Source organism: Berghia stephanieae, chromosome 3, assembly GCF_034508935.2.
Source record: "Berghia stephanieae isolate SIO BIC M18660-M18661 chromosome 3, UCSD_Bste_1.3, whole genome shotgun sequence".
In the NCBI taxonomy this organism is placed as follows: Eukaryota; Metazoa; Mollusca; class Gastropoda; order Nudibranchia; family Aeolidiidae; genus Berghia; species Berghia stephanieae.
The window spans coordinates 95,590,524-95,605,899 of record NC_088362.1 but is presented as its reverse complement, the minus strand read 5'-3'; the positions used below and the strand labels follow the sequence as shown (position 1 = coordinate 95,605,899).

General features: G+C 36.2%; 1 protein-coding gene across 1 annotated transcript in view; it reads right to left on the bottom strand.

Annotated features, from left to right (window-relative positions):
• The window catches only part of LOC144968906 (uncharacterized), a 49,250-nt gene extending 38,125 nt beyond the window's left edge, over positions 1 to 11,125 (bottom strand). The window contains exon 1 of the mRNA XM_078907746.1: positions 10,665 to 11,125. Within this exon, the coding sequence (XP_078763872.1) occupies positions 10,665 to 10,876 (212 nt within the window). The 5' untranslated portion in view covers positions 10,877 to 11,125. The remainder of the gene's footprint in view (positions 1 to 10,664) is intronic.
• Between the last annotated feature and the right edge of the window lie 4,251 nt (positions 11,126 to 15,376).

The following is a 15,376-nucleotide window of genomic DNA, read 5'->3' as shown; positions in this document are numbered from 1 at the left end:
TCCGGATGGCAATGTTAGCTTCTTAGCCAAGCGCATACTATCTATAAAGAGAATGGTTACTCGCGTTTCGCGATACGGATTACACTCACGTACGCGTGTCGAGTGATTAGGGTTAACTGTGCGTGCGTGAGTACAAATAAATCTGGTCTTTATCTTACCCAAAAATCATGGAAAACAGTAAACATAGTTTATCAAAACGAAAGTTTATAATACGCGATTTGAATTTATCAGGACTGCCGAGTGGTTCACTTATCTCCTAGACGTTTAACACGATTTGTGACCAGACAATTCCAACATACACATCCAGAAATACAAAAAAAAGCAGTCACTTCTATCGCCTTTTCGCTCTTTGGACGAGTCTTGTTCCATTTTGGATTTCATCGCTGAAATTTTCATGCATTTTATTTATTTTTAAAACTTGTTATTTTTTTATATTTTTATATTTTGGTAGTTTTTAAGGTATGTTAAACTTAATCACGTTGCACATCACGTGACCACAAAAATATAAAAAAATATATATAAGATCAAGCAAGTTAGTTCATCGATTTACAAGAGAAAGAAGAAGAAGAAAAGTTGACGAGTGTTGTTAAATGTGTTTATATTGTTACTTATTCACATCTTTCACAGTCCCCAGCCTCTGTACATTTAATCAACAATGCTGGATACACCAGTGGCCAGATTTAGACAATGCAGGGTTGTTGTCAGATTGTTTTATGCAAACTTTTGTAATTTTGGTCATCAAGTCTCTACCACAGTCATTGGATTCAATAGTCTGATGTCACGTCGCCCAGCAACAGCACTTTTTATTCTTCGTGCTGGCTAGAACTTTTCATATGTCATGTGATCAGAATGTATAAAAGTCAAAACATTATCATATTTATAATGGTGTTCTCCTCTGGATACACTTTTATGCTCGTCGGAGAAATATTTCATAAGGGCGTCCGCCATTTTTCCGGTAGTTTAGAGCCAGTTATTAAGTTACTATGCGTCATTACGAGGGAAGTGACGTCATGACTGTTGAAGCCTATTGTTAAGTTCTAATCATGGACGTTTAACAGAACCTATGTAAAATATATACATATAACTTCCAACAAGTACTTTATTTATTATTTGTGTTTTGTTCTTTTAACACTATCCAGTAAAAAATATATTTAAAAATGGAGCTTTTATATTGCGCGATATCCACTAAACGTGCCCAAAGCGCTTTACAAAGGGTCCCTGGCCAACAGCAACACTTCACATGTAGGATGGGACATGACGCCTGTTAGGCGATATTACAATTTGTTTCGGACAGAGACAACGCTGTTAACGGTCAGGTACTCATTTTACACCCGAGTACGGTAAGCGACTGTGAGTAAAAAGCCTTTTCCAAGAACTCAACTATGCACCGAGCGAGGCTCGAACTCATAACCTTCCGATCCTAAAGCGAGTGTCATACCACTAGACCACATAGACGCACATTAGTGATTGAATAACTGAATCTATTAGACCAGGTGGAAAGCACTTTGCGATAGACTAGCGTCCTATTCAAACGCAATTTCCACTGTCTGCTTAGCGCTACAGAAACAGAGATAGACTCCGGCTTTGTGGGTTTGGACCTACTGTTGTTGTCGTCTGATGTTTGGACCCTGGTCTTTTTACTCACTCAATCCTTAAGATTTTTGCTACTCTTCAAAACTGGAAGAAAAATGTATTAAAAATGAGCATGTACATAAATAGTTTTATTCAACTACCATTAACATGCAAAAACCATTAGCTTAGATACTACCCCTATAAGTTGTCTCAGAAAAATGAAATAAAGAGGCATGGAGTAAAAGTAACCTGGGTAAACTACGGATATAGTCGGTGTTAGGGTTGAGTGAGTTAACAAACGCCGCCTCTGAAAACATGAAAATCAAACAAGGGACACAACTTGTAATTCTAATCGCGAACCTGTCATATACTGACAGAGTTGTTCACCCTTATGATACTATTGTCTCGTGTAAAGAAATTCAATACTTGAATGAAAAGTATCCAGATAAAACAAGGCGAACGTTAATTTTTATAATGTGCACGATGATTAACCTCTTTTCAACCATGTTCAATGCGCTCTACAATGGTTTATTAACTCTCCAAGGAGAACAACTAGAACCATTGTGTATTTCATACAGTTCAAGTCGACCTTTAGGCGTCCTTATAAAATGTTCGCTCTTGCAATCTCTATAACTGCCTAAAGCCAAGTATTTGTTCATACCTAAATCGAGTGGGGTCATGTGTGTTAATCGCTTTACCTCGGGGCACAACGCCATCTTTATCACGCCTAACATCGCTTGTTTTTATTACAATACGGGACATCGCACTGGTAAGACGGAAATACCACGAGTAGTAGATAAATACCATTTCAATAATTTTACTTTGTTATTTCTGATAACATGTCTAGCTATAGCTTAACGGATTGGCCCAAAGAACCATCAATGTAGGCAATTTATTACCATTACAAGTCAAAATATTTTCAAACATGTAAATATTAATATTGCACGCATTGTATTTTTTAAAAAGGTGAACATTTTAAGGTTTCCCCGTATTAGCTATCCAGGTGATAATTGATAATATAGGATGATCGAGTTTTTTCGAAGAACTAGGCATCGGGCATGTGTTTCAATAAAGCCTGATCGCATCCCTGATAATTATAAGAGTAATACGTTTCATTTGCTGAACGCCCTCCCATGGTATATTGTTGAGGAAGTGCTCAAAGCACTTTACAAGAGACGTGTCGATACATTTTTAGGTGAAAATTCAAAAACTGCAACAGCTTTCTTGGCAAAACAGCGATAGATATAACGTTATAAAATAAAATAAAATAAGCTTTTATATAGCGCAATATCCACTTAGCGTGCTCAATGCGCTTTACAAGAGACGTGTCCACACATTTTTTGGTGAAAATTCAAAGACTACAACAGCTTTCTTTGCAAAACAGCGACAGACATAACGTGAGGTTGAGTCAAATGTCCTAAGGATGTCATAGGTCTTTGAGTTCGAATGAATTCCAACTAGCTTCGCGAATTCAATCAGGTCCGTAACGAGTGATCATTTAATTATAAACAAAAACAAAAATAGAACTCTGGCTTAAATGACTCGACTTGCTGTAAAACGGTTATGTGTGGCCTAGAGGTATGACACTCGCCTTTGGATTGGAAGGTCCTGGCTACGAGTCCCGAGCGGCACATAGATGAGTCCTTGGAAAAGTTCTTTATTCACATTTTCTCATCGTATTCAGGTGTAAAATTTAATGAGTTGGCTCTGTCCGAAAAATAAATGAACCATCGCCTAACCGGCGTCATGTCTCGCCTATATGATGTTAAGTGTTGCTGTCGGCCAGGGACTCATTCATTGTAAAGCGTATTAGGACGTTTAGTGGATAATAGCGGTATATAAAATCTCAAGAAGCTGTTTTTTCCTCTGTTTGTTTTGTTTTGTTTTTGTTTTGTTTGGGGGGGGGGGTTGGGTTTTTTTTTTTGTTTTGTTTGTTTGTTTTGTTTTGGTTTTTTTTTTTTTGTTGTTGTTTATTTTGTCTTTTTTAAAACACCTTTTTTTTTATCCATTTTAGCCTGAAAACCTTTACCTCATAAATCGGTTGATTATAGATAGTATGTGCTTAGCTAAGAAGCTCATAACATTGCCATCCGGAAGTATAACGGACCAACACACAAAACTGTGTGTATCCATGAACGTTTATAGTCGGGTTAATACAGTTCAGTGAGCATTACTCATAAACGCGGATGGCAAAAAACAATAACAAAGACCTGAGTGACGTCATCTTCGAACTATCTATAAATTACAATGGCCCCAGCATCTAAACTGGATTTTAAGACACGCGACCCTACTCTGACCAAACCAAAAATAAAAAAACAAAAAACAAAAACAAACAAACAAACAAACAACACATTTCTAAAATTTTGACCAGGAAAGTCGTCCTTCAATCGAATATAATTACCCTCATCTTATTAAAAACTCTCAACCCTGGGAATTCAAGGAAATCTCAGGGTTGAGAAATTTTGACAAGATGACGACCATTTTAGAAGTCCCAGGCTTCAAAGTTTTTGACAAGAAGTGGATCGTTTTGAGATTTTATATAGCGCAATATCCACTAAACGTGCTCAAAGCGCTTTACAAGGGGTCCCTGGCCAACAGCAACACATAACATGTAGGACGAGACATGACGCCTGTCAGGCGATATTACAATTTTTTGGGACAGAGACAACGCTGTTAACGGCCAGGTACTCATTTTACACCTGAGTAGGGTGAGAGAATGTGAGTAAAGAGCCTTCTCCAAGGACTCAACTATGCGCCGAGCGAGGCTTGAACCCAGGACCTTCCGATCCGAAAGCGAGTGTCATACCACTAGATCACATAGCCGCACATCGTTCTTATCAATCGATATTTAACTGACGGCTTTTCTGGCCTACCTTTTTGAAAGGTGGGGGGGGGGGGGGGGGGGGGAGGCGTTTCGATGTTTTGACATGTTAATTTGGGGTCATCTTTATATATAGATAGTATGCAGATGACGTCACTCGGGCCTTTGTTATTGTTTTTGCCATCCGCGTTTGTGAGTTGTTCTCACTAAACTGTATTAACCAGACTATAAAAGTTCATGGTTACACAGAGTTTGTGTGTTGGTCCGTTATACCTCCGGATGGCAATGTTGTGAACTCCTTGGCCAAGCGCATTCAATCTATATGAAGTAAAAGTGCGGCTATGTGGTCTAGTGGTATGACACTCGCTTTCAGATCGGAAGGTGATGGGTTCGAGCCTCGCGCGGCGTATAGTTGAGTCCTTGGAAAAGACTCTTTACTCACATTCTCTCACCGTACTCAGGTGTAAAATGAGTACCTGGACGTTACAGCGTTGTCTCTGTCCGAAAAATTGTTATATCGCCTAATAGGCGTCATGTCTTGTCCTATGTTGTTGTTTGCCAGGGACCCCTTGTAAAACGCTTTGAGCACGTTTAGTGGATATTGCGCTATATAAAAGCTCATTAAAAAAAATTAAGTTTCCTGGCCAAAATGAAAAAGGTGTTTTATTATTGAACGGTAGACGTCAAATTTCATCGTGAACTCATCAATCACTGGGTGAAGTAATGGGGAGGGGGGGGGGGGGGAGTAGGGGGGGAAGTTGAATAAGTAAAAAATTAAAAGGAAAAAAGGGAAAGAAGATGCTATTGACTATTGATGGAAGTCATGTGGAAGACGGGATTGAGGGGGGGGGGGGGGGAGGGGGGGGGGGGGGGGGGAGCAGGGGGGGGGAGGGGGGGGGGGGCTTTAGAAATGATGTCGCAGATGGAGGTCAAAATCATAGTGGTGTATGGGGTGTGTGTATGTGTGTGTGTGTGTGTGTGGGGGGGGGTGATAGAGAGAATGGGGGGGGGGGGGGGGGGGGGGGAGGGTAGAAAACGAGACAAACATTGAAAGGAAGAAATGGATTGTTGATGGGGATAATTGGACAGACAAAGATAGATTTATTCCAACATGAGGAAGGAGGTCCGGGGAGAAAGACACGAAAGAGGGGAGGGGAGAGAATAGATCAGTGAGCGGGGAATGAGAAAAGGAGGAATATAAGAGAGAAGGATAGATAGATAGATAGATAGATAGATAGATGGATAGATAGATAGATAGATGGATAGATAGATAGATAGCTAGATAGATAGATAGATAGATAGATAGAGAGATAAAGGGAGAGAAAGTAGTCATTTTTATCGATCAATTATTTTTACTTTTCTCACTTTTCCCTTCTCTCACTCTCTCTCTCTCTCTCTCTCTCTCTCTCTCTCTCTCTCTCTCTCCCTCTCTCTCTATCTATCTATCTATCTATCTCTCTCACTTTTCCCTTCTCTCACTCTCTCTCTCTCTCTCTCTCTCTCTCTCTCTCTCTCTCCCTCTCTATCTATCTATCTATCTATCTATCTATCTCACTTTTCCCTTCTCACTCTCTCTCTCTCTCTCTCTCTCTCTCTCTCTCTCTCTCCCTCTCTCTCTATCTATCTATCTATCTATCTATCTCTCTCACTTTTCCCTTCTCTCACTCTCTCTCTCTATCTCTATCTCTCTCTCTCTTTCTCTCTCTCTCTCTCCCGCTCTCCCGCTCTCTCACACACACACACACACACACACACATATATACATATACATTATATATATATATATATATATTATATATATATAATATATATTTCTCAATCTCTTTCTCTCTTTCTCTCTCTCTCTCTCTTTTCTGTCCATTTGTCTATTTATTTACTACATGCACACTCGTTACACACACAAACCCGCACACACACACACACACACACACACACACACACACATACACGACGATCACTTCAGAGTGTTCTATTAAATCGTCTATAGAGATTAGTGACCAAATGACCACCAAGACAGGCAGGTTGGACATTGGTCACTCCATTAATCGGATTATGGTACCTGGTACCGATCGGTATGGTCATAGTCGGACCGTCAAGAAAGACAATTACAACACTGTCCATCTAATTGTCCATTTATTACCCACCGCCTCAAAACGGTTCTATTCGGAATGGTTCAAATGTTGAACATTATTATTATTATTATTATTATTATTATTATTATTATTATTATATTATTATTATTATTATTATTATTATTATTATTATTATATTATCATATTTTAAAAAATCATATTAATAAAATAATAATAATAATAATAATAATAATAATAATAATAATAATAATAATAATAATAATAATAATAATAATAATAATAATAAATCATCGTCATCATCATCATCATCATCATCATCATCATAAATCATATAATAATAATAATAAATAATAATAATAATAATAATAATATATATAATAATAATAATAATAATAATAATAATAATAATAATAGTAATAATAATAATAATAAATAATACTCGTTGAGCACTATCCATTTATCAATCATCTCAAAGCGCTTTACAGATAATTAATTACGTTACGAACACGGGTAGTAAAAAATAAACATGGAAATAAAATACATACTGCTAAATAAAATAGTATAGATCTAGATGACACATGTATAAGATGTGTAGTTTGTGTCAATGTTATGGGTGGTCTACCCAGGACAATGGATGTCGTTTCTTAGTTATAAACGCTAGAATCCAACGTTTCTGGTTATTTTAATTTTTACCAGTTATCTGCCGTAGTCTAGAAAGACACGTATTGAAAAATTTGGTCTGAAAACTCGTCCTCTATCGTTTTAAATTACCATCGACTTGGCAAAAACTCTCAAACTTGGGACGCCCATACTAAACACAAAGATTTTGATGTTCGTAAATGTGATGTGTGAACGTGAGAGTAAAATATTCACGACTGGGCTACGTTGATTACAAAAGTGTATGATAGATATATAAAAATCTTACCGTGATTATTCTCAACACCATGAAGCAATGCGTAAGAAAATGGCAGAGTATTATTCATTGGTGGAAGGTAACATTCTGAAGAGTGGCGCGTCCAGCCTGGTCATTAAAACGTCTAGGGTTCGATTCCAAGTGGAGGAATGCTGATATTTGGGATATTATTATCCTATGTTTTTCCTCCTGTTCTTTCTGACACTGTACCATACACATACACACCCTTTGAAAGTCAAAAACTGGTCATTTCTTGATGATTCATGATATGCTCTATTTGGATGTTTTTTTGATGAAATAAATATTGAATAAAGTCTAGATTGAATTTTTCACATCAACGGAAATCACGTCTGGATTTTGAAATCTAAAAAACTCTCCGGATGGAAAAAACACAAATAGAATTCGGAATTTATTTTTTGACTGAAACGTTCAATTAAATAAGCTGTTTACATTTCTAGTTCTATGTTAAAATATTCTATTCTATATTTTGCATGCTTTTATGTTGAAAACATGTTGATACCTATTGCTCAAGTGGTCAGGTATTCGATATGAAACCCTTTACGTGATTTCTCTAGTGATATGACGACTAAAATAACCAATTGGTGTATGATGACATGTGAATCTTGGCATGAGTCGGGGAGTAATGGCATTATTGAGCCACTGTGTATAAGTCAGACATACATACAGACACACAGACAGACATACATACAGACATACAAAGGGACACACATAGACATAAACATGGGCATACACAATTCCATTTCTTCCAACACTAGGATCAAAGATTTCTGTCTGAATCTGAAATAGTACTAAAACTAATGATATAATTATAGAAGAAGTAGGGTGTGTGTGGGGGGGGGGGGTGGATTAGTCCAGGAACATATTATGGATGAAAGTTTGTTATTGAATGGTCATTAGACTGGACATGGTCATATTATCAACAAAATGATTAAAGGAGAGATAATTTCATTCTCAACAGGACGAAACAATGGGCTTGTTTTAATGTTGTTGTATTTGATTGTAATGAATAGTTTGTGAGTTTGGTATATATTGCAGCAATGTAGTTTGTAAGCATGGAGTATATTGCAGCAATGAGACAATGACGGTCCAGCAAATAATTGCACTTTGAATACATTGATATATTATGTGTCTTAGTACCCCTACTTACGTTTAAATCATGTTATGATATTATTATTTCAGTGTCTCGAAGTCTCTTATTATTTTGGTGGATCTTTCACTCCTATATCTAGTACCAATTAGCTTTTAAAACGGTATTTATCAATACCGGAACCATATTATAGAAGCTATTCGTTTTAAAACCAATAAAAGCGTTGTGCGTGTCAAAACTTATCGTACAAGCGTCTTATAGTCTGTATGCGTTGATCCATCAGCCAATCAGATAATATAGATGCCATGATTTACACCAAAAGAAATATATAATATGTTAAATATTGTTGTCAGGTACTACCGCAAACTCGGGGACCCAAATAATTTTGAGGGGTTGGAAGGGGGGAAAACTTTTTTTTAAAAGTCTCTCCCCTCTACCTTGTTGCCATAAATAATCTTGATTCTTTACTTATCCTGAAGAATGCGTGTTATAGTTATTATCAGATTCAGGGTCGCAACATTGCCTTAATATAATTACCACAGTTGACCCCCCCCCCCCCCCCCCCTCCCCCAATTTTAACACTTACAGGCATTTGACCGAAACAATCGGTTATTGCTATTTGCTCCACATTGTCTTTGTCTCCAAGGCCAATCGCCTCGGACATTTCAGACAGTTGGAGATAACCAGCTAAGCCACTGGTCATTCCGTGGCATTTCAATCCCCATGTTATTATTGCAGGATTTGTTAGGACATCGGACGGAATTCAAACAAATGACAATACAGACAAATCCTAACACAATGGGTGCCCTGCTTTGACAAAACAACTTTTTTTTCCAAATATGTTCCATATATCGATCGATCAAGATGCTTGTCAAAATCTCATAAACTTGATAATTTAAAAACTTGTCAAGAAGACTTTTTGACAAGTTGGAGGGGGGTGGGGGGGGGGTCATATTAATTGATTGATTTATGATGTAAATTTCTCTGGTCGAAAAAAAAAGGAGATTTTGTCAGTGTGTGACGGAATGAGGCTTTTGCTATATGAAATGAATTTAATTATATTTATAAATTGCACAGACAATTTGGAGCGCCGATGTTCAAACAACTGAAAGCCCAATATATTTTTAAAAGGAAATGAAAATTTAAAAAAAAAGGAAATACAAAACTAAAACAATCAATTTAAAAAAGAAAATAATTACTTTTTTTATATAATAGCTTCATCGTCGTTTTTCTAATGTTATTTGTTCGTTGTTTGTTTGGGTTTTGTTTTTGGGTTTTATTTTGTTTTTGTTTGCTTGTTTGTTTATTGTTTTTGTTTGTTTTGTTTTGTTGTTTTTTTTTTATTCGGAGGGCTGTTATTTATTTTTATTTGTTTGTTCTTGCCGCATTTAAAGATATTATTTACGTTATTTTTGTTTTCATTTGTACTTCTTTTCTTTCTTTTTTTTAAATTTCTTTTTTGTTATTGTCTTTTATTTTCATATCCTAAGTTTGATGATTAATGATTATATTTTTATAATTGCCATTTGTTGACTTGTCAATTTTTTCAATACATTAGTGGAGACAAGATCAAGATTGGATTAAAACCAATTATCTTTAGCTTTTGTATATAGCGCAATATCCACGAAATGTGCTCAAAGTACTTTACACAGGGTCCCTGACCAATACCAACACGTAATACATAGAAAGAGACAACATGTCTGTTAGGCGATATTACAGGGTTTTGCCCGACAGAAACAACGCTGTTAACGGCCAGGTACTCATTTTACACCTGAACGTGAATAAAGAGCATTTTCCAAGGACTTAACTATGCGCCGAGCAAAGCTCGAACCCAGGATCTTCCGATCCGGAAGCGAGTGTCATACCACAAGACCACATAGCCGCACAATCATCAATGTTACAATTATAAACTTTGGTTAGTCATTTTTCTCCCAATAGGAAGGCAGTATCTATAGTAAGGCTTTTCAAATCGCTGTTTAAATTTACCTTTAATAAATTACCCCTTGGTGTGATGTCCAACCATTTAGAATTAAGTAATATCACTAACCAGTTGTATAATCTGTGTTATTTTCAAAACAATAAATGGGAATTTTAAATGTCAACAAATCTTCTTTGTGAAGTAAAAAAAATGAAAGAAAATTATAGCAAGGGACTTACTTGTGATGTTGGAAAAATAATTCTGTCTGTTTCCTTGTCGGTCCTAAAACGGGAATTCGCTTGATGACGTCATCTTCGACTTGTGACGTCAATTCTATGACAATACTGTTGTCATTGGACGGAAAGTTCGTGGAGTCTCTTGACCGGAAGTCGTTTGTATCTGAGTTCACCGAAGTCATGGTGGCATCGGACGTATTTGATTTCCCACACATTGATGGCTGGAATTGTAAGGGAGATCTGACTGTGAGATGATGAAGATGCCTTTCTTTCACAGGGGACCCAAGCACAGCTCTTGTCACAATATTATATGTTTTACGTTAATGGATTCTAATGTTGAACGAAATCCATTTTGAAAGTAAATAATCCGTCTTGAAATGAGACATGTGGGGTGTCCATGGATTGAGACAATGAGGCAAATGAATTGTTTCTTTCCTTTTATATAATGGCCTCACTCTAACGTGAACGTTGTCCAAAACTGGAGTTGAATAATAAAGAAAAGAATGTTTCATTAACATTTTACTATCTAGGAGACAGATAGCATAGATAATATTATATTCTGTCTCTTAATTCAAAACAAATCTTTTATAACGTTTATAACCTGCCAATTTATTACTATAATCGTCTATGAATCAGACATTTATGTGGTGATAATGGATTGAGACAGGGCAATCATCTGTGTCTTTTCTTTCCAATTATGGCCACACTCGAATGTGAACGTTGTCAAAAACTATCTAGCATTGAATAGAAAAGAAAACAATGTCTCATTCACATTTTTACTGTGATAAAGATAAGTTAAATAATATTCTATTTTCTTTCCTCTAAACATAAGAATGTCTTGTAAAACTTTCACAGTATGGCAATCTTGATCTAGATCAAGATCCAATGAAAATTAAATACATTCCCGATCTCATTCTTCAATAAACGCCTCCATATAATCTTGAAAAGAATAAAACCATTTGGTACACAGGTAGCCCACATAGATATTTATTACGAGGAGATGCTCAGCGAATGAATTGAATATGTAATTGATTATCACAAATCCCCTTTTTTTAAAGTCATTAAATTGCTTCTTTCCTTTCTCATAGTGGTTGTGATGCAATGTGCAATGTGCAATATTATACCAAATAGCAACACTTAGTAGAGAAAAAAATAATGCTCTATGCAATATCTTGTAGTATAAATCTATGGATTTATATCATGAAATCATGTCTGGAATGTTGGATTATACATGTATGATATAATATATATATATATTAATATATAATATATATATATATATATATATATAAAATATATATATATATAATGTAATTTCTACTGACTAATTCAACTTTTCAATGCACCATTACATCACTAAGATGCTTCTCTCTCATTTCCTTCTTTTTTATTTGTCTCAAATATTGCCAAGTAGAAAAGGCATTGCACATACACCTGGAGTACTCCTGGAACCGATGTCGAAATCCCATTTTTTCCCTTTAGTAAGATATTTATCCCCCATCGCTCCCTTTGCAGTGTTGCGCTAGGGCTAACGCCTTGTAATCTAGATCGATGTTCGAGTCAGTTCCTAAAAGCAAATGGGATAAACAAAGCGAACATTCACCATCTCTTTACTTTATTACAATGCAATTGAACAGAAAGTCCATTATATTCCCATCAAATAAAGTTTTTAAAAAGGCGAACTTACTATGCACTATTATAAAATAGGGCAGGATTTGTCATATTATTGGGTAGGCATGAAAGGGAAGAAAAGGAAAGGTATTAAAAACAGCGTCGGCAACCAATGGCTTCAATTATCCAAATCTTATCTTACTATCAGAGAGCGACTCACAAAACAAAGCATTGGCAGGGAATAATACTGAGTAAGTTGGGGGGGAGGGGTGGTGTTTTTTTATTTTTGTTTTTTGTTGTTGTTTTTTTTGTTTTTTGTTTTTTTTTTGTTTTTTTTTTGTTTTTGTTTTTTGTTTGTTTTTTTTTTTGTTTTTTTTTTGGGTTTTTTTTTTTTTGGGGGGGGGGGGGGGAATTCGTATTTCAAAATTTGGCTAGAAAACTCGTCCTTCAATTTAAATAACCCTCATCTTTGGCAAAACTCTCAAACCTGGGACTTCGCGGAGTTCCAGGTTTAAGAGTGTTTGCCATGATGAGGTAATTTATATCAAACGGCAGTTAACTGGTTAAAAAGTAAAAGAAGTGATCAAGTTGTTGACAACACCAATCGCCGTCGTACAATACTCTGAGTCTATAAAATCTTCAACACACCATTATGCTTTTCTCGTAACACGATCTTCGTCTTTGTTTCTTTATTTTGTGGGTTTTTTAAAAAAAATCAACATCAAATGTTTTGATTTGATATTAATTTCTCTGTAAATCTCGTCTTTTTCTGAAGAATGAACGGCCAACCATTATTGTACGTAGGTAGCTCCACACAGATTAAGGCTATCGTCATCAGGCACCAAACCAAGTGTCAAACATTTTTTCTTCCTATATTATTTCCACACATACCCCCCCCCCCCTTCTCCAATCAATAAAATCAACGCAGCCATCCATCAAACAAGATGACGTGCTTTCCTCAAGATCAATAATGATAATTTATTATTATAGATTCGATCCACAGACCCTTCAAACTTGAGTCGGGGAAACTAAGTAAGTGATATCTATACGCCAACTTGTTGTCAACCATACAGTTGTTTTTCAATTTTTATTTTTCAACATTGCTTTTACGAATGAGATTTCAACCTGAGTTATGTTTGTAATTTACAAATATTGGTTTTAAGTTTAACAGAAGTGACTTTTCTATAATATTTCTCTCTATAGGGAATGAGATTAGCGGAAGAGTAGTGTCCCTTGATTGGACGTCACCTTACAGAGAGAACGTCAATTTGGTTTTAAAGTGTCTCAAGCCGCTTTCACCGGAAGCGAGGGCGAGAGACGCATGCGCACAACCAACATGACGTTCTCTCTCTAATAACTTTTCCGCCGGTGACGTCACAGACTATGGGTGACGTCCAATCAAGGGACACTACTCTTCCGCTAATCTCATTCCCTATTTTGTTTTCCCCATGCAGATATTTATTCAGCCCTACCCGAGATTGTTGTAACGTTAGAATATTATTGTAAAGGGCCTGGGACCCAATCACCGTCAATCACGTGACTATTATATCGATAACTGCAGTGAAGATAATAACAGCTGCCAAATCGTTCTGACGCCATCCAAATGAATCGTTATTTAATTTAATGAAGATTGGTGTCGTCGTTGTCGAAGAGAAAAGCACGTCCTAAATGCAAAATAATGAAAGGGGTCAAGTGAGTACAAATCCATTAAATTCAACATTCCATCTTGTATCACATTTTTCTCTCCTCCACCCCCCCCCCCCCCCTTTCCCCATTTACCACTATCTATGTTATCTTGAGAGAATAATTATTTTAACTACTGCACCAAATTCAAAACGTCATGCTTTTAGAGAGAGAGAGTATTAGTCACTGAAAGGCCACACTGTGAAAATCTTAACATTCTGTTTTCAAAACTGAGATTTGTATTAAGGCGTGTATTTATGTGTCCATAGAATTTTAATGACTATATTATCTTACTTATATTTACATATTCAAATGATTACTTTAAATTACTTAGGCTACCTGGGGAAACAGACCACTGACTGAAAAAAAAAAGATTGTTTATTATAAAAGTTTAATTACATGTACCTTTTTTCTTTTAAATAATCAAAGACCTAATAGATCTAATAAGCACCCATTGCTTTAACTTTTAAATGAAGAAATCTATTTTTCATTTAGTGACAATTGCAAGGTATTTATTTGCTTTACAATCAAAGGAACCGTACGTTATCGGTCTCGGGTGCGGTCGAGTTTTGTTTTTTTCTGATCCAACGATGAATGAGTAGCTGGGTCTATCAGATTTGGCATAAAGTACTTTACAATAAACAAGTGTCCAATAATAATAATAATAATAATAATAATAATAATAATAATAATAATAATAATAATAATAATAATAATAATAATAAAAATAATAATAATAATAATAATATAATAATAATAATAATAATAATAATAATAATAATAATATAATAATAATAATAATAATAATAATAATAATAATAATGATAATTTCGTTCTATCTATAATTTGATAGATATAATTTAATTTAGTGATAACTAATCATCAAAATAGCTGTTTAAAAACAATAACAAAGAGATGAGGTGTGTCTTTTTTACGAAACCCGCCGAAACCCGCCGAAACCCGCCGAAACCCGCCGAAACCCGCCGAAACCCGACGAAACCCGACGAATCCGACAAAGTTATGGGAAGTAGGTGGCTGTGGGGAGTGAACCTAGGACTCAGGAAGTGTACACCATTGGGGAGTGAACCTGGGACTGGGTTTAGGCGGGTTTCGTAAAAAAGAACCAGTGCTTTTTTACGAAACCCGCCGAAACCCGGCGAAACCCGACAATGTCCAGCAAAGTTATGGGAAGTAGACAACTGTGGGGAGTGAACCCGATACTCAGGGAAGTGTACACCAGTCGGGAGTGAACCTGAGACTAAGGTTATCGGCCGGTTTCGGCGGGTTTCGTAAAAAAGAATTAGTGCTTTATTACGAAACCCGCCGAAACCCGCCGAAACCCGACAATATCCGGCAAAGTTATGGGAGTTTGGCAACAGGGGGGGTGATCCTGGGAGTCAGGGAATTGCACACCAGTGGGG